Source organism: Patagioenas fasciata, chromosome 1, assembly GCF_037038585.1.
Source record: "Patagioenas fasciata isolate bPatFas1 chromosome 1, bPatFas1.hap1, whole genome shotgun sequence".
Classification (NCBI taxonomy): Eukaryota; Metazoa; Chordata; class Aves; order Columbiformes; family Columbidae; genus Patagioenas; species Patagioenas fasciata.
Genome location: NC_092520.1, coordinates 118,023,151 through 118,048,978, shown reverse-complemented (window position 1 = coordinate 118,048,978; position 25,828 = coordinate 118,023,151). Strand labels below are relative to the sequence as shown.

The 25,828-nt window shown below is 37.8% G+C and overlaps 1 protein-coding gene across 1 annotated transcript; it reads right to left on the bottom strand.

Moving 5' to 3' along the window:
- Positions 1-8,015: 8,015 nt before the first annotated feature.
- CRLF2 (cytokine receptor like factor 2) lies at positions 8,016-25,611 on the bottom strand. Its single transcript, XM_065829342.2, has 8 exons — positions 25,454-25,611; positions 18,089-18,200; positions 17,169-17,341; positions 14,989-15,128; positions 14,081-14,243; positions 12,037-12,151; positions 10,811-10,895; positions 8,016-9,606 (listed from the first exon to the last, which is right to left on the bottom strand). Exons 1-8 carry the CDS (start codon positions 25,527-25,529, stop codon positions 9,334-9,336), a joined length of 1,137 nt encoding a protein of 378 aa, XP_065685414.1. The 5' UTR covers positions 25,530-25,611; the 3' UTR covers positions 8,016-9,333.
- Positions 25,612-25,828: the final 217 nt, after the last annotated feature.

Genomic DNA, 25,828 nt, shown 5'->3' with positions numbered 1-25,828 from the left:
CAACTCTAGATTCATTTAGAGCCCTGAGAATAGAATTGTATCAAGACATCAAAAAGGTTTGTTTTCTGCTGTTTAAGAGCTAAGTTTACTACAGCCTGTGTGCTATCCCTTCCTTGCCCACCTAGATCCCTTGTTCTTTTTTTGTTCAGCTTTCAGCTCTCTGTAGATGTTGCCTATAATTCTGTGCATTCTTGCATGTTTTCTAGTACAACGGTCTCCCACACTCAGTTTTCATTTAAATACTACTTTTCTAAACATAATAAACAGTAACTTACTATACTATTGTTATAGCAATGGGTGTTATCAACTGTCAACTTCCACAATGTACTATTTCTTACACCAGTGCAGGTCAAAAGTATGGAGGAACCACGAATTTTGCATTTACACAGAACTGTCAGCAGTGAAAAATACTTTGCTTATCTTTAGACAGTGATCTTGAAAGGCTGAAGAAACAGGGTGACAGGATCCTCATGGAGTTCAGCAAAGTGCAAAGTCCTGCACCTGGGAAGGAATAACCCCAGGCACCAGCATAGGCTTGGGGCTGACCAGCTGGATAGCAGATTGGCATGGAAGGCAAAGCTAGTAGGCAACACATTGACCATGAGCCAGTAATGCACCTTTGCAGCAAAGAAAGCCAACGGCATCCTGGGCTGCATTAGACAAAGCTTTGCCAGCATGTAGATACAGGTGATCCTTCCCTTCTGCTCAGCACTGGTAAGACACAGCTGGAGTTCTGGGTCCAGTGTTGGGATTCCCAGTACATGAGACATATGGCCATACTGGTGTGATTCTAGTGCAGGGCCACAAAGATGATTCAGCGACTGGAGAACCTTTCATGCAAGGAAAAGCAGAGAGAGCTGCAACTGTTCAGCATGGAGAGGGAAAGGTTCAGGGGGAATCTTACCCATGTGTATAAGTACTCGAACGAGGGCAGTAAAGAAGACGGAGTCAAGATCTGCCCAGTGGTGCCCAGGGACAGGATAAGAGGCAATGGGCACAAGCCAAAAAAAAAAAGATTAAATTCAATCTGTACACGAAGAAGCACTTTTTAATGTGGTGATGGTCAAACACAGGAGCAGCTTGCCCAGGGAGGCTGTGGTGTCTCTATCCTTGGAGATACTCAAAATCCAACTGGACATCATTCTGGGAACCAGTTGTGTTTGACCCTCCTCTGAGCAGGTGGTTGGACTAGATGACCTCCAGAGATGTTTTCCAGCCTCAGCCTTTCTGTGATTCTGTGTGGACCTGTGATTTCTCTTCTAAGCAATGCCACACATTTGAGAACAAAAGATACTTTGCCCTTTTTCAGAAGGAGAAAGAAAGGAAGAGGAACATACCCTCTGACTTTCCTCTTTTTTTTTTTTTTTCCCAGGGCTCCTTGTTGTCTAGGAATGACTGTTTAAGTGTCTTTCCTAAACAATGTCTGGAAATCTGGAATAAAATTTAAATTTTAACAGCTAATGGAAGATGTCTATGTTGCACTGGTTATAAATGTTCTGATTTTGTGATATAGCTAATGTACTCACAGTACAAAATCACATAGAGGCTTATTTAAGCAAGACTTTTAGTCATCACTTCTAAAACTGTCCTTCCAGTCAGATCACTTTTTCTTTTTTTCAAAGAGTCATTTAATTTTTCTATGAATTTCCCTGTTGGTGCATAAGCAGCACTGGCACAAATCTCCTTTTGTCCATCAGCTTCGAAGAGTCATATCAAAATACCTTGCAACAGAACAAATGCCAACTAGATTTTCTTTCAGCCTTCAGCAGATATCACATTCTGCCAACTGCCCAGCAGAATAGAGGGAAATGCTGCCAGATTTCTCCTTGATGTACAACAGAGCCCGTTAATCCTGAGGTAGCTTTATACTCATGTTGCAAAATTTTTTGCTTGTTTCCTTTAAAGACATTTTTATATCAAACCAAATGGTGCTATAAAAGGCTGATATATAATATTTGAGGTAAAATTGTACTGTTGAAACATACCATTCACCTCTCTGAGCTTTGTCTCTTAAAGCTGTGACACTTAAATTCGACCGCTTTCCCTCCGTTCCCCTACATTCACTGCTGAGGGACAGTCCTCTCACTGAGTGCCATGATAGCAGAAGGAGCACCTCAGGTAGGATGTTTACACTGAAAACAATTCTGATTTCACTGATTTTAATCCAAGATGTGTGTTTAATCAAAATCAAGAGGAAATAGACTCTCTTCTCACTGCCTCTTTTACCTCTTGTTTTTCATCTACACCATATTAGCTGTGCTACCTGTTTTAGTCTGGAGGATGGTAACTGGCTGAGACTTTTCTGATGTGGAGATCATCACCAGCACCTGGGTGTTCAAATCCTTTATGTTCTTGATTGTGATCTTGTACCTTCTGCAAAACAGCATGCAAGAGACATAAGATACTTGCACGCATTGAGATACCATGAGTGATAACTCCATTCTCAAACATCTGCTAGACCTTTTGTTTACTGCTGCTCTTTGTACTGAAGTTCAAATATTTTGGAATGAATGAGGAAAAAATTGCACAAGAGGCCCCCCAACTCAGCTTTAGTTTTTTTATTAACAACATCTGAAGAATATGATAGGAAACAAAAACATCTGTTTCCAGTGGCTTTGCTGTATTGTGCCTTTCTAGTGACTCATATGCAAACCCAAAGCCAGGCTGTTCGGGACATTGTCTCCTCTTTTATTATTTAAAAAAGTACAAAGTACACAAAAGTAAAATACTCAGAGGTGGAGCAGGTATTAGTAGACCCACAGTCAGCTTGCTTCAGCTTCACAGCTTGTAGATGAAGAATCTTTTGGATAGAAATGAAGATTAAGGGGGTGGCTACCTAATGAGATAAATCCCCAAACATGTCCATTTTCTAGTGGTAACAACACTGTTCATGGCAAGGTTTACTGTAAAGGCCAATTTTTCTCTGTCTCTGTTAGTTTCATCTGGTCTATGACAATTTCATGCATTGGGAATATTGTTGTTTGCCCGGTAGGTGGTATGACTGGTTCTGCTGTCTGTTTGACTTGAATATCCACAAGATGCTGTGCAACATTTATGTGACCTGGTAAGTGGTTGTGGTGTCCCAATGCCTCTTTGAATGCGTTTAGGTGGTGGCAAAATTAACATTTGAAAACCCACTTGTTTATTATTGTAATTGACCAAACATGACCTTGAAGTTTAGTCCTCCTTGTATTGGAAAAGTTGAAATTTTCCTTTAAACTTACCAGGGGGAGGCAGTGACCCTCTGATCACACTTAACCTCATAGCTCAGCAGTTATAGGACTCACAGGATGTGTAGAAGTCAGGCTCTTACTGCTTTTCTTTTTAGTACGAAGGACCTCTTATTCTCATTAAAAACTGTGGTGCATTTGCGTATGTTATTCTCATCCTTCTTTGGAAGTTCGTCTCTTTCACAGAAATAAAAGTCTTCAGACTGGCTGGCTCAGAGGGGTAGGATGATAAGTGGCTCTGCAGCCCAGAGGCACAGATGCCCACCAAAGGCAGGGCTGATCCTTTTTCCATGGACCTCATGACGTTGAAGAGACACTAGACAAAGCAGAGCTGTTTCTGCTGAGATACAGCAGCCTAGGTAATCCATGTCCCATTCTGTCTTACTATTGGCAACTTTAAGCTCTTCCGCAGTTAAGAGGTATGCTAACGACAATGTCTTATTGACTCATATGCTGTGTAGGGGTATCTGAGCTTCTACAAGTGTATTTGGGTTGTCTTGTACTTTAAGAGGATTGTGCTGAAATGTTTCCTTTTTTTTTTTTTTTTTTTTTTTTTTTTTAATAATTACCTAGCAGCCCAGAGAGCTAAAGTTAGGAAATAGCTCATTCTCTCTCTCGACCTTGCAAGACCTATTGCATACAATTTATCAGCCCATGTAGTTTTCTTATCAAAAAAGCTAAAACCGATTATATTCTTCCGTTTAATAACCTTCCAAGAACACAGCGATAAAGGTTACTTTTTAACTGAAGTATTTTGTACAGCAACATAGGGCAGGAAAACATTTATCAAAAAAGGTGATCCTTGAGCACATTGATACAATGAAAAGAGAGAGGAAGAAAGCAAAACACAGCTGCACACTATTTATTTCTCACACTTATCTTCTAAGACTAGGAAACCAGAAGCTCCAGCCACAGAGTAGGCAGGCATGAATCCTATCTCTAATCCCATGGATTTTTATTTGAGAAATTGTGTGATTGCACTGGGAAACAGGCACAGGTTCCTTCATCTGCAGCCCATGAGCATCACCTGTGGGGCTGCAGGGCATGAAGGGAAACCAAGCTCTGCCACCACCAGCTCCCGTGGCCCTCCTACACCCAGGTGAGGAGGAGAGAGGAACCCAAAGCAGCTACAACTTCTCCTCTTACAAGTCTGGGGTTTCTCTTTTCCGTGTGACAAACCTGAATGCACACAGGGACCCAATATTTCTCACTATAATAGCAGCATACCTGCTGCTTCCCACCCACGAAACCTTGTGCCAGCAGCTGCCAGCAAGAAACTGAGCAGGTGCAAGTCCTGCAGGTGATACTGACTCAGCTCATAAATCATAAGGGTTATGAGAAATCTCCAGGGGAGTATGAGTTACTATTGCATTCCTTCTCTTATTGCGTAATACCACTCTTCTGGCCACTAGATTAGTTGATGATAGATGTCTACTTAGATACTCAGTGACAAAAGGTCAGTTAGGGTGATGTTTTCATTTCTCACGGAAAATGCCGACTATTTGCCCTTGGTATTTTGACAAGTTTAGACCTGCATGGCTTTTTTTTTTTTTTTAAATAATTATCTAGAACAGTCTTTCAAACTTTCAGTGAGTGTGACCCTCCATTTCCATCTTTGCAGCTCACAATGTTTTCAGGAAAAGGAAAAAAAAAAAAACAAACCTATGTTTTGAATGGCTGAGTTTAGTGACTGTAAAAATGTAAGCCACCAACAAAATCAAGGATGGTTTTGAAAGATTTTATGAATGCACTGTAAGAAACTTCTAGGTTCATTGCAAAAGAAGAAACCATTTTTCTGCTCAAAATTATGCATTTGATAATTTCCAAATACACTGAAAGACATTACTGTAATTAAAAAAAAAAAAAGCAAAAGCAGAATTTGCAAGACTATCTTCAATAAGTCCTGTCACTTGTTTAAAAAAAACATGTGATTTCCTCCTGTTCTTCCTCTCACTAAACATCAGACATCAAAAGCAAAGCAAACAGTACAGATGCTCAATCTATCAATGTAAATTGGCTCAGTACTGGTATACCTAGCACACAAATTGCATGAGGAATAAATATACAACCTATTTGTTCTGCTGTTGAGAAAATACAGTTTAATTAGTCTGGACTACCATATGATGCACAGTTTCTTCCTTTCTGTGCGATATAATTAGGAACAAGATGTAGCATCTGAGGGACTCAAGCCTTTGAAGAACATGACTGACAACTTTTGAATAAATAAGAAAGAAAATGTGAAAATTGCCATGTACCCTTCTTCTCACTGTGGGGAGTTGAACAGGCCTTTTTCTGTGCGGCCATTTAATTTGCTCATTTGTAGCCAGGCTTGCATGGATCACTGCAAGCCTCTTCTGAGAGACAGGCTGCATGGCTGTGTGACCATCTGGGAAATGGGAAGGGAGGAGAGGAGAGTGGACAGAAGAAAAAGTGATAAAAAAAAATGATAGAACAGGGCAGATGGGTGATCAGAGAAACTTCACATTATTCTCTTTCCAACTTGTCACTGTTTGTCATGGTAACTGAAAACAGCGAGTCAGCTGGCTGTTCTGTTCAGTAAAATTGTGGAGCAGAGGCTCTTGAATTTTGCTACAGAGCTACCCAGCATTCCCCTGCAAAGTAAGCCACAGGTGAACGGGCAAAGACGCATAAGAAAGCGTTTTTGTAATGTAAGAAATGTGCCTCTTATTTGAACAGCAAGGTAATGCCATATTTTGTCACAGTCTTAGAAGATTAAGAGTTTTTTTTGGAGACAACTTTCTCTCCTGAATGGTTTGGGACCAAAATGATGTCCTTGCAAGTCTACAGCCTCCGTAAGCTAAAGGTATTATTGCAGCCAATATGTCATAAAGGAGAAACCAATCCTGATATGAAGACAGAGTGATTGGTTATACAGTATACCTGAAAGGAAACTGTTTTCTTGAACTTATTGATTTTGCCAATATTCCTCTCTGAAGTGCCAGATCCCTCTTATATTTGGTGTAGAAAGCATAGAATCATTTCTTTTCATAAAGACATTTTGTTCCACTCTTCAGACACTTTTTGTTTGGGCCCAGATTCTCATACTCTGACTGATTTTCTCATTCATCTTTCTTTGAGCAGTGGTTCAGCCCAAAGTCACAGTGTTTCCAGGAGCACTGGCTCCCAGCTCTTCCTCCCAGGAGTTGGGGTGGAATGTGTGGTGGGCACCCAGCATCTTTCCCAAGGAAACACTGCCTGCTGTGGCTGAGGGCTACCAGGGTCTATATCTCATCACAGATGGGCAGCAGCAAGTGCCAGGAGTGAAGAGCTCAGGGATGTGCTTGGGCTCCCCCATACCCCAAACACCCACAAGCAATGAGTGTTGCTAATCTGACGTCTGTCTTGCTGTATAATGTTTGACAATGTCACCATCAGCATTTTGCGGGAACCTTTCCTGTTGCTGAAATAATGTTTTTCAGTATTCTGTACACATTTTTCAAGAGTTCCCAAGAATGGAAGCTTTTTTTTTTGGGAAAAAAATACTTTGTCATGAATTTCAATATTTCTGTATCTTTTATTTTCTTCATAGGGGGTTTGCTTTTAAAATAAATATTTGAGATATGTGGATGTTTTATTTGTTTTATTTCTAGTCTGTTATATACAATGTGAATATGGTTGTATACATACACAAAAATAACTTTTAGGTCTACAAAATGTAATACAAGTTATTATACTTTGTGCTATAACCTCAAATGACTGTAAGGTTGCAGTTCAGGAACATTGCTTAAACAGCACACTTCAAAATGACTTCTTCTTTTTTCCTAGAGTAAAATTTCAGGAAAATAAACATTCTGAATTCAGACAGAAGAGTATTTACTCAACTGAAAGTTGTTTAATTAAGGTATCTAGCTAGCTCTGTAGACAACCTTATGTATGCACATTTCAAATATGAAGTAACCAAGCAATACATTCTGGGTTTTACATCCAACTTCATTTTTTGAATCATTACTGAAACAACTTCTTACCTGTTGTAAGCCAGTGTAGCTTCTCCAGCTCTCATGCAATAATGCAAATTTATATCAGTTGAGAAGAGCTGAGCTAGAATCTTCTCATCAAATTATATACAGCTTACATTGGTTTAAAATCCATTGCAGTCTTACAGTGCTATTGAAACTTCGCATGCTTACCTTTATAAAAAAATTTCAGAAATGTGGAGTGTACAAAGGGCCCCCCAAAACTTGCACACATCTGTTTTAGATAGGAAAAGGCAGGAAAGTTTTCATGATTATGGGAAATTCTTTGTTAGCATGTTAGTCTTGTTAGTGAACAATCAAAACTCAGATAGTGTTCAGTAAAACTTGGGGGAATGTGCCTGAACTATCCTTCCAGTTAAGTTTATTAGTATTTGGCCAGATAATATCTGGAGTTTTACTTGTAGAGCAAACTGGGTCATCTAGAGAGTTTGAGACCTAATGATCCATATTACTGTTTACTATTCCCAAAGAGATTTGGAGTTGAACTTTTTTAAGCACTGAATTAAAAATACTTTACTGATCACTGTAATTTTCTGATACATGCAATTTTCAAGTTACACTATAAATTAGTCAAGAAAAGTACGCAATTGGCAAAACTTAGTCAACTGATAAAGTCTTTTAATGAGTGACTGATATCCAGGTAAATAACAGGAGCTGTTTCAACATATAATCACAGTATAGTTTAAGACTTTAACCACATCACAGATGTTTTTAGCACTTAAACATGTTTACAAAATTTGCTGTCAAATAACATGTAACATAAGCAATACAGGGAAACTCACAGAATAGTCAAGATTTTTTTAATGAGGTCTAATTGCATAATATATTTCATTTTAAATTTAAAATTAAACATTTTAGAAGATGGGATGTTTAGAAAATATTAAAAGACAGTTTGATAAAAAGAGTCTGGTATATGCAATATAAATAGAAAGTCTAATTTGGATCTCCAGTTGCTGATTGCACTAACAAACAGTTTGAAATAAATGTGACTCAGCTAAATATAAATATTGAAATAACAGAATCACAGAACAGTTTGAGTTGGAAGGCACCTTCAAAGGTCATCTAGTCCAACCCCCCTGCAACGAGCTGGGACATCTTCAACTAGATCAGGTTGCTCAGAGCTCTGTCCGGTCTGGCCTGGAATGTCTCCAGGGAGGGGGCATCTACCACCTCTCTGGGAAACCTGGGCCAGTGTTTCACCACCCTCAGCATAAAACATTTCTTCCTCATGTCTTGCCTGAATTTCCCCTCCTTTAATTTGAAACCATTACCTCTTGTCCTATCACAACAGTCTATATGAAAAAGTCTGTCCCAATCAGACATATTGTTCAAAATGAACCTCAGCTTTCTAGAAGTTGCTTAGTCACACAAAGACTATAAGGCAGTGAGCGACCTGACCTCAGAGGAGACCCATGAAGCCCTGCTGTTCTGGAGGAAGCTGCCTACACAGCAGTAGTTGCAGAATAAAACATGACTCAGTATTGCACATCCTCACTCTTCTGTTCTTTAATATGGGGCTTACTCTTTCTTTTGATGTGTTCCACGTATCACAAAGTTTCACAATGGAAGAAACAGCTTAAAAAACAAGCACTTCTAGGCAAAGGGAGGCTTGCAAAGCAGTATCCCATCCCTGTGAAAATGAGTATCCCCATCCCTGTGAAATGGTTTGATCTTTGTGAGACAAAATCCATTACCTGGAAAACCTCTATTTTACCTTTTTGTTTAGGAAGAATAACATCATAGTTTTCACTGATCTACATACTGCAGAAGTGCAAGGACTGAGTCCTGGGTCTGAGAACATGTATTGTGGAGGGGTTTTTGTTCTCTCCTGTCCATAGCAGGAAAATGGGGTTCAGTTTAGTCTTAGAGGTAACTCCAATAAGAACAACAAATACTAGCTCTATAAATTATCAGGTGTTTATTTCAAACACTTAGCCTGATCAAGTGATCAAAAGTGTTTGGGAAAGAACAGACCTGAAACCAGATAAGACAGCCTCGTGTCTTTCTTGATGTGAGTCTGCTTATGACAGCCTTTTCTATTGAGCCACTGCCCAAACTCATCAGGGTCTTTCACGTAATTTCCTAACACCTTCTGCATTATGCAAATTTTATAACTTCAAATACATGTCATCTTTCATTAAAATCTGGAGCCCAGCAAAAGAAGATACAGTGTTGGATGTTGACATCAGGCAGGCAATCTGAGCTGCCTTGGGATCATTATTTTCAGCTACTCTTGAGAAATTGAAGATTTTTTCTTGAGGCCCCTGTTTGTCACTATTCTTCTCATCTTCTTGCTGGTTTTCAGCCTCAATGATGCACTCTGGTTCTTCATATTCTAGCTTGGTTTGTACCACTGCATGATCAGTTTTGTCTATCCATTCCTAGGAAAATGAAAATGTTGATGTTGGCAGGAACTGAGATATCAATCAAAAGAAACTTGGCTGTACAGACAATTATTTTCTCTTAGTAATGTCATCTTTCCATTGTAAGCCACAATGGAAAAGGTGAAAAGGCAGCAATATAGACAAACAGGATTTAAGATAGCTGGGTGGAAGAAAGGCAAAATGACAGGAAAGCAGACAGGATTCCACAAATTCATACAAACTCCAACTTATTATCAAGACCACATTAAATACATCTTCATATTTATCCAGGGGCTTTATGAAAACCTTGGATGTGTAAAATACCTAATGTTCCCTCCTTGATAGACTCATGCATTCTTTGACCCAAGCCCTGACTGAATTTAAATTGAGAATGAGTTTACATGGAGAGTTGTGCAGTATAGCATTCAAGTATTAAAGCTTCAGCATTAACTTGCATTCTATATTTCTTCTTCAGTTTCAGTTTAAAGTTTTCTTATATATAGAAAGTTTCCAGTTTGTCACTGAAAGTTTATTACTTTTCTTTGATACTGTCATTGGATTTGAAAATGTAAATATTTGACCTGTATTCACTCAAAGTAAAGTTAGTAGTGATTAACACAAAGGCAACCCAATTAATAAGGAAAAATACATCATATATGTGATGTCATGGACTTGAGAAACAGTAAGAAAACAAAAGCAAAACCTGTGGTCTGTTCATTTGACAACCTTTTCGCGGTTAAATATTTAGCAACCATACACCTCTGAGGCTAAGAGAGGACACTTCCTGCTGTGACTGATGCCTTCAAAGGCACAAGTGCCATCACCAGCTCAGCACTAAGTCTTGTGGCACTTCAGAAACATAAAGTGTAAGATCAGGCTCAAGCAGGATCCCTGAGCTTGTGTGCGGGGATGGATATAAACACCACAATGGCGTCTCACTGGATATTATGTTTCTGGACAGCCTTAAATCCCTCTCTGGCAATTTCTCTGTCTCTTTCTATAGTAAGTGTCTTTCCACAGCACCAAAGCAGCATCGTACTTATTGCATGTGGTGTGGTATTTGATCTGTGGATGCTTTTGGGATGTTGCACAAGGGAAAGGGGTTTCTCTTGGGTCTGAGAGCGCTTGTGGTAATATCTGTGCAGAGCAAGTACCAGTTGCTACCTTCATATCATTCTCAACACTGTAGAATTCACTGCCTTCCTAGGAGGGAAATGTTTACCTGGAAGTTTCCATTATGATCATTGAAGAGATCAACAAATACATATTTTGGATCTGGTATAGCAGGCATAACTGACTTTTGAAGCCTGCAAAGAGGAAAGAAAAGTACAAATTGATGTGATGTTTTGTTATAGTGCTGTCATTCATTCAAAAATCTACTTTGGAACAGTTCTGTAGCCACAAATACATTTTACATGACAGTACTCTAGGTTCGATACCTTTTAAATATGTTCTGAAGACAACAAGCAGCTATAAAAGTATGATGACACCATCAGGCTAAGAGTGATTTTCCTGCTGAATTTTGAACCAACCCCTTACTAATAAAATTTGGACTCTGTACAAACATCCAGCTACTCAGTAAGTGACATTCTGCTCAATGCAGAATTCAAAGCTTTACATTCTCTGGCCACACTGCCCTAGACAGGGAAGTTGATGCAGCAACCAGCTGTATTGGCTGACAAACACAAATGTAAACTTGAAATGTGGAAATATAGGGGAAAAAAAACCCTCAAATTATGATCTAAGAGGTTAACAGAGTCCAATATACTTTCAGATCATTTTCTGAAATACTGCATTTCTGGGTTTTTGTTTTTTTTTTTTTCTCTCCCAATGAAAAACTGGCCAAAAATTGGGGGCTTCATAGGTTTTGTTTGTGGTGTGTTTTTGTTTGGCATTTTTTTTTGTTTCTTTCTTTGTGTGTGTGTGTTTGTTTTGTTTTAATTTTTTATTATAGCTTTAAAACATGAACAGTCATTCAACTGCAAATATAAATATTGATATAATCTTACTAAAGTTGAATGCGCTGAAACTTACTTCAGTCTACTGCAAACAGACATTGAGTCTGATGAAAATTTCACAAAATACTCTCAGTTCAGAGTAAATAATCAAGATAATTGACTTCTTAGGATTTAAATAAAATTTAAATTTAAATTTAAAATTTAAATAGATTTCTAAGAAGAAATCATAAACTAAGTGGAAGAGACAGTATTTTATCCTGAACCATTGTATTTCATCAAAATTCTTCTGGTTTTGAAAGTTAAATGTTTTGATGTTTGGAAGCCCAGGATGCATTATTCCTCAAACAGTAACTAAACTAATGACTTCTACATCTTCATGATGACTTCATTTATCAGATAAGAATTTTGAGTGCTAAAAGACTTGATCCTGAATTATAGTTCAATTTTCATGACATGATTATTTAGTAGTAACCAATAAAATTATATTTACCTCTGCCATTTACACAGAAGAATCAAGAGGATAAGTATCATTAGAAGTACTGGCAGCAAACAACTTAAAACAATTATTGTGTTTGACTGAGATTTTATATCATCATCACATGAATCTAGGAATAATCATAAAAAAAGCATGTGAAGAAAATATCTTTTGCTTTAGCAGTAAATATTCCTAATTATATTAGAACATTGAGTTTTCTTTCAAAACAAACAAACAGACAAAACCAAAAAAGTTTCTAAGAACAAATAAGACAAGTTCAATTGAAACCGAACAGGAAAACCATCTTTACACAACATTACAACAAAAGAAAAATTATACTTTTATTTACCTAAATCGACCTGTTACAGGACAAAAGAGCAGGCTTATAGGCAAAGAACAGAGGTGTTTTAAATTTATTTCTTCTCATCTTCATCACATTGCATTGACAGCGATATAGCAACTTTGTGCTAAGGTCTATATTACATGCAACTACTTACAATCACCAGAGCTGCAAGTGTCATTTAACATGTAGCCTTAATGTCTTATTTCCCAAGACAAAACAAACACATCTCCCCCATCCCAGCAAACAAAGTAATGATTAGCCAAAAGTGATGATACCCTGAATGTAATTAGTGGCAGGATATCATCTAACTGACAAGTATATAAAACTAATGTATTTGTGCACTTTTCAGCATTCTCAGTGTTTTTCCTCCAGCTTTTCTGATACCACCTCAAAGCTGCACCTCCACCTACTGAACTTCTGCTCTCCACATGAATACTATGAAAAATAAACTGATTATTCATTCATACAGGAGCAAGTACCTGGCTTGTCCACCCTCCCACTTTGTTGAGCTTGCGAGAAAGCCACAAGAAAAATCATGATCCCTGTGTAAGGTATTCAGAGTCAGTGAAATTTCTTGAGCATGGCTTTGTTCATGGCTTCCTCTGATGTTAAATTTGAAGGCAATAATAACTCATTAAAGTCCTGAAGTGAAGTACTTGTCCCAGCGAAGGGGCTGTGCCTCACGCAGGGGCACCCAGAGTGACTGAAACATTAGCCTGTTTTTTCTTGCTTTCCATCCTTGCAGTTACCTGCTGGCAGCCTCTAGTCAAATGGTTCAGGTAGGGCTGTTATGGACACCTCTCAGAGGTGCACAGAGAGACATTGTGCTCTGTGTTTTCTTAAGGGCCTCTGCCAGCCACACCTGAGGATCATAACTGGCATGGTGGAGGAGGCTTCTCTGGAGGTCAGTGTTGTGACATACCTATGCGCCAAGATTTCATCCCACCTTTCTGCAAACAAATTTTCTTCAGGTAAGCTAATAGACTATTACATTTTAGAGAACTCAGATCTGGGTACACTGGACATCTGGGTGTCTCATAGTTCTGATAAAGCCTAATGGGTGGCATTTTGTGCTTAGCTGATATGATACAAATGTTCTGGGATGATATACAGTCTTTTTTTTACTACAATAAATCTGTTTTTTCATTTTGATTACAGTAGAAATACGTTACCATTAAAGATGGTCAATCACACTCAGTTAAATCTATCTGTCTGATGTGAAAACAGTGCTGACACTGATTTTGCTTCCGTGTCATGTGTTTTACCCCATCCTCTCTGTTTTGATCAGTCCAGCACATACAAGCATCAGACTGCTATGACCTCTGGTCCTGTAGTTCAACTGGACATACTTTCAAAACAAACTCTCTTCAAAAATAGGGCTTTGAGGATTTTCTTAGGGTTCAGGTTTGATGTCCACACACACACACACACACTATTTTTCACATTGCTGTCATTGGTGGACCCTATACACTCTTGTAACACAAACAATATAGACACTTTTCTGATTATGGCATAAATTGATAGTGTTATGGGCCATCAGGAACAAAGGGGAAAGGAGTCAAACATGGGCAATTATACATCACATGAACTTTCTTTGATAACAGAAGATGGACACAACAACGCAACATTTAATTTGCTGCATGTTCCCAGCTTCTTTTGCAGTCACCCCTTCCACATTTGTACTTAGACAATATATGAACATACCACATCTGTTACCTAATAACGTGCCATTCATCCATAATGTTTCTGCTTCCCAGTCACTGCTGTAATTAACTACATTGCAGTATGGTACTAGTCTCTTCAGTCTGACCCGTAAAGAATAGCATTTCCTCGGATCAAAGCCTTGTTCTCCAACTCTGCAACACGTAGACGTTCTGGACTGAGAAGGAGGGCACATCATCATTAATTCTGGTTTTCAAGGCAGTGCTTTAGAATACTACACTCATTCATGGTCACAACTAGAACAAGGGGTAGGCCAACCCAAAATCTCAGAACTTCTTTTTAACTTCTCTGAGATTTGAGGAGTTCTGTTTCTTGACTAAATATTCACTATTCATATCCATTCCTCATTGTCTGATATTGAGTTGAAGGTCATAACAATCATTACATGGTGCCCCATGTTACTGTTGCTTATTTACAACGTGCAAATATACTTTGATCCACAAAATATTTATAAGTTATATTTCAGAATGAATGAATGCCTAAGAAAGAAATAATATCTAGAAATACTTAACAGATAACTTCAGTAGAAACAAAAATCCTGTGTAGAAACAGTAGAAACAAAAATCCTGTCTTTTCTTTCATTCTATTTCAAGTTTTTTTTCTTTATTTTTCTTTCTCATTTTAACTTTGCTTTTTACTTTTGTCTTCCAAAACTCTTCTGTTCTGAATGTATGATCTTTCCCCTAGACTCAGCTCTTTGGGTCGGAACTAGATATAACTCAAAAACTAAGTGATTTCTAGCATGGCAGGGGTCCAGGATCCTAAATTCTGTTTTCTGCTACCAGTTACATTTGAAAATATGGTATGGGAGACCAGTTTGAAAACAATTCTATTTTACATTCTATGCAGACGCTACTCCTAACCTCTTCCAATATTCATTAAAAAAGGCATGTCCAACTCACTTGCCAGTCTTCGTCATACTTGCTTTTGTATTGAAGCTCAAGTCTCAAGCACTTCACAGCTCTCTCTGGTTTATTACAGCTTACAGTAACAGTGTCCTCTTTCCAGAAGAAAGTCACATTTTCTGGTTGATTTGGCTTTACTAAGAAGAAAATAAATAAATAATGCTATAGTCTCTTTAAAATAAGTACTTTACAGTTAAAATTATCGAGATTCCTTCCTTGTCTTGATGTTTCTCTGAGTAGGAAGTGAAGAAGGCAGACTTTCCTCATGGAGGATGCACTTTTGTAGCTGACCTCACTATTAAACATCAAAATAGAGCTTGACACCATGGTGCTGCTCACCATCTGAGGTGTCACATTCAAATATAGATACTATCTCAAGTCAGGAACCTGTTGCAAGTACTTAAGTAAGAAGTCCATTCTTCTCATACTCCCTGCATCAAAGGAAAGAGGCTTCTTCATTGGGAAGGGACTGACAAATTCAGTACCATAAAACCTACAAGATACACTTGTGCAGCTGCCGGAGGCTGCCTGGAATATGCTGGGGTATCTGCAAAAAGCACTGGGTGCCCACCTGTGCACACCTGAATCTACTCCTCACTGTTTTCATGTGATCCATAAAGCATGCAATGGTTTGATCTGTGTAGCTGGTCAACCTTCAGCAGTTGGAAATAAAGAGGTGAGAAGATTGCTACCTGCTTTCTCAATCCTTCCAGTTGCCTTTTTGTATTATTAAAATTCTGCCTTCCTAATTTAAAGACTTAAGTCTGAGTCTTGATATTTGTGCTTTATTACCTAACCCTTTTGAAATTCATTGTAGTATCAGTGAGTGTTTAATAGGTAAAATTCAAGCACCAGGCTGCAGTTTTCCATATTTTACCAGATACTGGTAAAATTACAAGATATAAAAGTATTCTCAAAGTTAGATATCTTGAGGGGTTTTTGTTTAATCTCATTTGCTAAAATAATTAATGCCAATAATGCATTTGGAATACATTTTCCAGATAATTCTGCATTTTATATTTTATGCATTATTTTTATCAGAAAAACATTCGTCTGCTTTAAATCCTGTAACTATGTGCAATTCCAGAAGATTTTAATAGACTAATCTCACACTAGATGTGAAATATGTATTTGGGGATAGAAGGGCTTTAATAAAAACATTAACATAATCTCTCTACTAGTAGGAGGATGTCTCTCTTACACTGCCAGATTGTACAAGAGCTTCTCAGCTAATTTCTATAGGCATCTGATCATGGTTTCATGACAGTCTCTTTGATAAGAAGTAGCTTACTGCCTCACGTCCCATGGAAGGTGGCACAAGAATGAAAGGTTGAAAATGTGGGAAAGATCACACAGACAGGACTGACAAGAAACTATCAACTTTTATTAATTTTCCTGATATGAATACTGAGCAAACCTACACTAGACTAAGAACACCCATATATTTTAACATTGTCATTCTAATTTTGATACTGGTTTGGAACAAATCTGACTGTCCTATGTAATCCGACTTAGCTGCAGCTGCACACAGGCCTGAGTAACTACAGGTGACAGCAGGGATGAAAATCAGCATGAAGTAACTGTATTTAGGTTTTGGGATTGTGTACACATATGCAGGCACGTTGCAAGAAGAGCCAGAGGCCATGAATGCACTGCAAAGAGCAAGTTTTATTTTAGTTACCTCTCTACTGGGGGATATCTGAAGCGGCACCTCAGCTCCCAGGCAGAGGTGACACCAGGGGGGACACAGGTGCTGGTAAATTCAGCCCTTTTAGGAAGATCACTGGGCCTGCTGACCTTGCCTGTATTTCAAGGCTTCAAGCAGGTGCAGCCTCCCTCTCTTTCTCACAACAAAGCAGGAATCTCATAGTGATAAGGTGCCTAGAGTTTCTCACAGGCCTATGTTATCTAACACAGAGGTTCTACTCATCAAGCACACAAGATTCGTAAAACAATTAGTGTGGTGTATGTGCTTTTTCTACAGACAGGTGCAAGTCACTTGAGCGTATTTACATTTAATTAATCTCCTCAACAAATCTTCTGCTACATTCCCATACAGGCACACAAAGAGGTAATATTTTATACACCAGTGTGACCGATTTATTCTCAAACTAAGGACAACTAGAGAATAAGTGAAGACACTAGTACTACAAGTAGTTGTTATTTTACATACTCACTATAAAAGTCAGATTTTAATATTTTAGAAAAAAGCTCTTCACTTCCATTGTTGTTCCTGATAGAGATGGCAAGAGTGGGTCCTTCTGTCTTAAAAAGACATCCAGAATTATAACCTTGATCCAATAAATAGGTTGGACATGGCTTCCAAACTTTGTGAGTACCTTCGTCAAATCTATAAATGAAATAATATTGGTTAATGCAAAGGCCTTACCAGTTAACACAAGTTAATTCCTTCTTGTTACACTTCTTTCTTTTTTATATCTTTTTTTTTTTTTTTCAAATACTCCTACCAAGGGAAGTCTGTATATGGAATTTCTTGAAGCACCATATTTCATAGTGGTGTGAGGGAATTCATTACCCAAACCTCACTGACTCTTCAGCCCTGTGTTTTGCTGCACTCTGAAATTATTTTTTCCTTCATGGTGTTGGTGTTGTTTTCTAACAAGAGAATGGTTTATTCAGACACGTTTTCACTAATCTGTTTCCAAGACTGTACTGCTAAAAGTTCTTTCATGTACACCGCGCACAAAGAACAGGGAAGATCAAGCTCTATGACTGTCTTTAACCAAAACATTAAATTTCTATTAGTCATTAATGACATCTGTTAACAAGGAAAATATATACATAGATGTGGAAAAAAACACTTCCGATAGTGTAATTAGCATTAATATTTAGCATAAAGGCAAAAGAGGGTCAAATGTTTCACATAATGTCTCTTCTGACTGACTATTCAGCGGGCTTCCTGATTTGTACGTTTCTGTAGCAGGTTGTGAATATAAACAGGTTTTGTGCTGGATGATGGAAAAATATTAAAAGCATTTTCAGGCGCAGTTCACAGAAGACTCAAATGAACTTAGATATTTGAGCCTCTCAAAGTAAGTCCTTTAAGAAGAGGAGAACAGGCACTGTCAGTACTCACGTATAAGAAAACGACACATTCTCACTGGGAAATGATTCTCTTGCTACCCATGTGATCTGCATCTTCTCATTATTGAAATTGATTATTGTGGTGTTGATGGCATCTTTCCAACCTGCCCAAGACATTGACAGAGAATATGATTTCAGCAGTATGAAAAGTACCCCTTTTGACACTGGTAGGCAATCAGTATTTCAAAGATATGTATGCAGTATGCTCAGGTGATCATAAAATAAGAATAATATCTAAAATGCAAGGAAATGGAGTAAAATAAACTAGAGAGGCTGAAACTAGAATTTCAAAACAGAAAAAAACACCCCATGGTCCCTGGGCCACATGTGCATGCAATGTATAGGGCCTGTGCCTTGAGGGTAGTTTTCGCCCAAAATACCTGCTAAATTTTTTCTGGTATGGAAAATTATTTGGGAACTAATGCCCCATAGATCCTGTGTGTAAACTGGCAAATGTTTACTCTGATAAACAAGGGACTAACATCACAGGTCAAGACCAGGTCAAAACCCATAGGAACTCAAAGCAGATCAGCACAAGTAGGTGTACTGCATATCTAATACATATAGTTCTGTTCAATTCCACCTTACACACAAGCAAGACCATTTAATGTCCTCTGACTGCATGCAGATATCATTTCCCCTCCTGACCTTCTCATTTTATAGCTCTTGCTAGGGACACAAATATTTTAATTTGTGTCCATCAGGATTCCGCAATCAGCCACTGAAGGTAACTCTGACATTGAAAAACTGAGAAATTATGAAGGCAGAAGGAAATCCATTCTATATCAAGGAGAAGGATGAATTCTTTGTTTTGCGTCCTATAAGATGTGAAATTATATTTACTTGAATGAAAAAAGAAGAAGAAAATGTATCTTGAAAATCAGCAATAAACCACTTAAGGGTAAAATTTGCAGACTGCTGTCTCCAGACATGAAGTGTCTACCACTAAAAACTTTTGCTGGAATATTCCTGCCTAGCAGGAGAATAGGGGGATTGCTGTCTAAATAATATGCCACTCTGGGCTTCTGATGTGGTTTACAGTGGAAAAACATTGCTTATGAGTGTTTCATCACATACAGTGATCCTGAATGTTCATGGGAATCAGGCCTAATTATCCTCAAGGTTGTTGTCTTTTGCTCAGTAAACACCACTAAGAATCTGAGAAAGGCTTGTGGAAACACATGGGTTCAAATAACCATGTTGCTCATTTTCACAGCTATATTTCTGTGTCTAGGCATTTCATGACTTCTGTAATTAGACTGAGTCAAAACATTATTGTGCAGGTGTAACTGTGTTTTTTTGTCAAAATAATTCAAGACACAGTTAGGACAGAAATCCAAGAGACACTGGGTAGATCTCGCTGTAGGTCCCTGCTGTGTGATTCACGGAGTTCTGGTAAAGATTCTGCTCTTACTGAAGAGGAGTTGAAACTAACTTCTCTGTCTCTTAACTAATGCCTGCAGGCTTGTTCTGTGTTGTTTTCTCGAAACTGAAAGTCTCATGTGTTTTTCTGAGGAATAGAGAAATCAAAACTATAACACACTGAAGAAAAACAGAACTTCAAAACTTCAAAAGCTATCACAAAAAAGGGATTTGTCCAGCCAGTTCTACCTTTCTTGAGTAAGACTACCTAGCCCCTTGTTTCCTAAACCATCAAGCCCTTTGTAAGTCCCCTCAGCAAGTCTAAAAGATGATCTTGTCTTTAACTAAAGCCAGTAAGAAATATGATGGCAAAGTGACTAGCAGTGGATTCTTGGTCTGTAATTGCACTAACACATTTTGATTTATACAGACTAAATATTAGCATGGTTGTGCTGTGTATATAGTGTTATGCTTAGTGTAACTGAAATCCATATGACTACTTGGACTTAGATTGTCTATAATGATAGTCAAACATATTTTAATGCATATTTGCGTGTATAATTACATGTTCTTCATCTTTAAATAAAATTATTGTTATAGAAAAGAATATAAACACTGGTGAATGGAGAATATAGTACTGTCATGAGATATTTTTTATGATGTAGAATGCATCCTTTCAGTTCTCTTTAGAAGCAACAAAATATGTACTTTCCACTTCTCGATATTTAGTCTCATTGCAGATTTTTTTCACTTTGAGAAAGAGTTACTAATGTACGTGCTTCAATTATGAAAATAAAAGCAGGAAGTGTACTTGCTTTCTTAATCATGCATTTTCAATGTTAATTAATTTCAAAAGTGATTTACCATGCTGTTTCCATCTGACATGAGCTCTGAACACACATTTTCTTGAGCTTGACAAATAGATTTCAAATAGCCTGTGTGCTAGGCAGAGAGGCATGCAGTCTCACAAGGAACAAATGGTGGGTGTCCAAGAGTCCTATCTCAGGCCTAGCCAACTAGTCCAGATTGTTCCAGGACCCTCACCAGAGGAAGGGTGCCAGCTCAAAACGCTCCCTTGGACTTGGGCACGTGGGCAACCCCAATGAAATCCGCAGCAGCGATTTTTCCATTATTTGGTGGGTGGGTGAAGCACCCAGCATTTCTCCCATTGCTGTCTGGCTGTACCACAGAAATGCAAAGCAAAGAGGTGAAAAGTAGGTACTTGTGGATGTCAAACAACTGCTAAAAATTTTGGGGGATCTTGCTGAACTTGCTGTGAAAAATTAATTTAATTGCTCAGAAGTGTTCAGTCAATTTGGTCACAAGGGTTGTACAGGTACAGAGAAAAGTAAGAAAGAGAAAAAAGGGACCCTGTAATTAAAATAGGTTGCACCATTGAAAGAAGAGAAGAAAGGAAAGGAAAATTTTATTTTAAATATCTCCAAGAGGAAAATACTGCAATGTTATCAGTTTTATCCCTGTAAGTTGAGAGTGGTAAAATAATATTGTATTACTTGGTCTTTCTGAATGAATTTTCTCTTACTGGGAAGTGTAAAGAATTCATTTTTTATGATTTTTGGGGGAAATTGGTGGAACTAACACACGTAACACTGGTTCATTAATTGTGAGAAAGCACAGAATTTGCTCATGTAAATTTTTTGTATACACCTGAGAAAAACTGTGGCACTAATATCTGGATTGAATTTGCCTCTCAAATAAGGGATGTGTGCTTGGGAAGTCCCTTGAACCTGTGACTATGAATGCCACAGACTCACAGAATCACAGAGTGTTAGGGACAACCCTGACACTGCCAGCAGAGAAATTAAAACAAATATTTTGGTAAAGTGGTAACCTACCATTGCCTTTCCATGCAGGTCAACTCTTGAAAACCTTTTTCAGGGTGCCACATTTTCCCTCAGTTCCAATGCAAAAAGGACACCATCATCAAAGCCCTGAATCCCATAAAGTTCCTTTACGGGGTGTTTGACCTCTCCAAACTCACAGTGGGTTGGCTGTAGAGATGGATAATAAGGAAACTAGAGCCACCACGCAGGATTTCCACACACTAAGGAGTGGGACCTATGTAAAACCTGAGGGTCTGATCTGACTGGCCTGTTGGAACACAACAAAAATCACCAATTCATTCTGAGCTTTGTACAAAATTCATTATTCTCTATTTTTCAGTTATGATAGCTATATACTACTTATTAGAGGCTGCAATTCAGAGATGCACAATAGAGTTTTAGTTTGGCAACGCATATATTTTTTTTGTATGACATAAAAAGATATCAGTTTGTCTCTAGTCTTGCAGTGATTTATTTATGGACTTTGCACGCTCTGAGTAGTCCACTCAACTTCAACAGAATTACTCTGAGCCCATCAACTCAAAACCACATATAAATCTTTCTAGGATGAGAAACTTTTTCTGCAAGAAATTGAAACTTTGGGATTTTAACATTTAAATATAAACTCTGGCAATCACGGTTATTTATGGACTAAAATTGAAGGTAATACATTATAAAATACTTTAAAAATGAATAGAAACATTTAATAGAAAAGAAACAGAAATTATAATAAACTATCTGGTGATATATATGTGTTCTTTCCTTTGCTCTAGTTTTTAAGAACTTGATGTAGTTTAACCCAAGCTAGCAATATAACACAATATCCACTCACTCACTTCCCCCACTGCTCCTTCCCCCATAAGGGGGAGAGAATTGACAGGGAAGGGTGAAACCTGTGGATTGAGATACACACCATTTAATAAAATGACAAAGTATTATTCATCTATTACTACTAATAGTATATAAATTAGAAATAGAATATAAAATAAAAAATACTCAATACAATGCCTCACGAACTCCATCCGCACTGAGCAGCCAATCACAAGCAGCAGCACCTGGTCTCAACAACTGATCCCAGAGAGAGAAGAGAGAAAAAAGACAGAGAAGCACAGAGGCCTCTGCAAAACAGCAGGATGGCAAAAGGCCAAACTAAAGAAACTCCTGAAAAGAACTCTACCAAAACAGAGCAGAAGTAGAACAGGTCTCTGTCCTGCTGTGTCCTGACTCTGACCCAGCCAAAAGATCTCGACTCTCCTCATATATGAAGCGTGATGCCAATGGAGTAGCTAAATGGAATTCTAATTCATCAGTCCGGATACCCAGCAAAGTCTGCTCATCCATCACCCCCTTCCTGGCTGCCTCACACCTGTGGGCAGAGAGCTCAGAAAGACCTTGGCTAAATCCAAACAATGATTGTCCTAGCTACAAAAAAACGAAAGATTTCTAACTGCATGAAGAACATTAATTCATTTTCAGTCATAGCAGCACAGAATTTCATAAGAAATCAGTCTTAACGTAATTAATGAGCTACACAGGACAGTAAAGGCTTTACCAAACTTTTATTATTAAAAACTGCATTTCTAGAGCTCTAGTCAGGGTAATTTTCTACTCTGATTTCTAATTTTATGAGTGTTCTAGCCTTTTTGAATGTGCTATGAATTTTGTTTTGTATAAGTGTTCAGCAAACATTTGTGTGCATATTTTCAAATTATAGCACATAGATGTTGCATAATACACATTTCAACATTAAAAGATGCATAGCTTAAGTAAGATTCTTAAAACTTGAATTAAAATAACATCAAATCCTCTGATGATGATTTTGCCTTTAAATGTGTTTAGTTTCCCCCTTTTTTTTTTTTTTTTTTTGGACTTATACACCTGTATTTCTGGAGGCAGAATCATTCATATCTTTTGTTAATGGAAAGAGATAGGGAGAAAGAGAATAGAGCGGACCATTTATCTCCCTTTTTTTTTGATGGAATTTTTATGAATCCACTTCTATCCTCATGGATCGTTCTCAGTTAACGTGCCAGCCCTTCCACAGTAATTGTAATTATTTAAAGCATTCTTCTATTAATGATCCTAGGAGTACACAACAGACCAAAGTAACACATTTATCATTATTCTTTGTATTATCATAATGGGTAGATGGAAAGGTCAAAAGTATAATATTATGACTAGGCAGTCCCTAAAAACTAAAGACTACAGAGAGATGGCAACATCTTCTTGTCAGGATGGCCTGCTGGTCTAGCTAGTTATGGAGAATGCTGCACTGCTGTAGGACACATACCAGTATAAGCCTCATAGAGAATTATCCAAGTCTACCTCTTTGGTAAAAACAGACAGGGACTAGAAGGGCTCCACATAAGACTTTAACATCACAGGCAACTGCAGGGCACCTAGGGGTTCTCAGGCCAGAGAAGCATGGAAAATACCACTGTGGTGTATGGATAAAGTGTTTTTGCAGGGGAAAATAAAGAAATTTCCTTGAGCAATAAATTATGCAGACACAACCGTGAGCAAGAGCATGAGCAATCACATTCCACCTCCAACTCACTTTTCAAAGTTTGTTACTGAGAAAAAATACTATTGAAGGGGAATATTGCAAAAAAAAAAAAAGGCTGAATGTCATGGAACAGATCAAAAAAAAGACAAAAAGGAGAGGTAGAACGTCAGTCTGCAAAGATAACAGAATGGAACATGCACGTACTGGAACAGTTGCAACCTCATTGAAGCATAACAAAGAAGAAAAAGCACTTTTGATTTCCTGACACTGATGAAACCTGATAAGTAACCACATGTTGAACTTCCACGTTGCAGCATACACTATAGAAAGTATTGGAGAGCAAGACCCAGATCTAAGTCTACAGTTTTTAGTTACTCTTAATACTACTAATCTATGAGAACAGTTTCATTTCATTAATAGAAACACATGTAGGCGAAAGTGCAACTCCTTGTGCACAAGACTGCTAAATTGAATGTACAGTACAGAGACTTAATAGAAAACCTCTTTTTAAGAAAAGGAACAGGACAGCAAGAGAGACTTTTTAATTGATATTTTGAGTCAAGGCATAGTCCTTGTAGTCTAATTCTTATAAACCATCAAACTGAGTGTTGTTTGTTTTGTTTTGTTGTTTTTCAGAATATCACCAGCCATTGCTAGGGATCACCACATTGTGCATCAAATAAGCACAACAATTATCATTTTCAACTTCAGTGCCACAAAATCATGCCATGAGTGTAGCATGGCTATAGATGTTTACCTCATCTCAGGGCGCAGAAGAGTCATGTGCCCTCACAGAAGAGCCAGTGATTCACAGGAGAAATTAGCAATGGAGAATCTGGTGTTGCTGCATTGCCGAAAATTGTACTTACTATACACACAACAAAACAGAGAGCTGATCTATAGGTTGATAAGAAGAGGGCATAATTTTAAAGTATTTCTTTCTCCTTATAAAATTAATGACAGAGAGCTTGTGATAAATTAACAAGAGTAAAGATTAGATTGTTGGTCTATGTGTTAGGCTTTATCTTTGATTTCTCTAAGAATCCATTTATCTTTGGCAAGCTACAAATAAGGGCACTACAGACAAACACTTAACATAGAGATGTTCTTATATTTAGGTAGTCAAATAACCAGGCTTCCATGTCTTTAGTAGTTCTTCTCTTTATTAGTATTTTTATCTTGATGCTTTCTCAGGCACAATACATTGCTAGATATTTTCCCATCATGTTCATTTTTCCAGAATACTAAACACTGAGATCTTACCTAGAATTGTTTTTTTCCATCCTTATTCAACGTGAAGACTAGTCTTTTTGGATACCTTCTACTCTGTTAGAAACTACGTCTTAGACAGTAAGTAGTCCTGCTTAAAAAAACTGAGTATTTCTCTCCTTAATAGTAGACACAAGTTTACCAAGTTTTGCCTTGATTTTTAAATAGAAAACATTCATAGAAATCTCTTATCATAATCTTTTTTTTGTTTATTTTAATAAGCAACTTTCATCTCTGCTGGGTATCAATTTCTGTTTGATTGATGCTTTTCACCAAAAAAGTACTCAATATTGTAACACATGAGGCAAAGTATGCACAGAAATATTCTAATTAATATATCAATTTCTTAAATAAGTATCTGTGCATTTGAACTTACCAGGAGACTGGGAGTGGGAAGCCACCAGGTTGCCCAGTGTGAAGATCATTAAACATGCTTGGGAGGTGAGTTTCATGGTTGGAATGACACAACAGACTGTGAAGAGATGAGTAACCGTGATCTCCGGATTTTACTATTTAATCACTTTATACCAGATGCTGGAGACAACTGGAGGAAGTGACTACAGGAAATGAAAAATTGACATATCTCTAATTATAAACAAATCAGAAGATCAGGACTTCAAAATGCCTACATTCTTCCTACTTTATAAAACAAAAATAATTATTTTCTCAGAATAGAAATATGTCTCTTGTCAGTACTTTGCTTTATCTTTTCAAAGCTGTGCCAGAGGTGACTGTAGCCCTGATCGAAGTG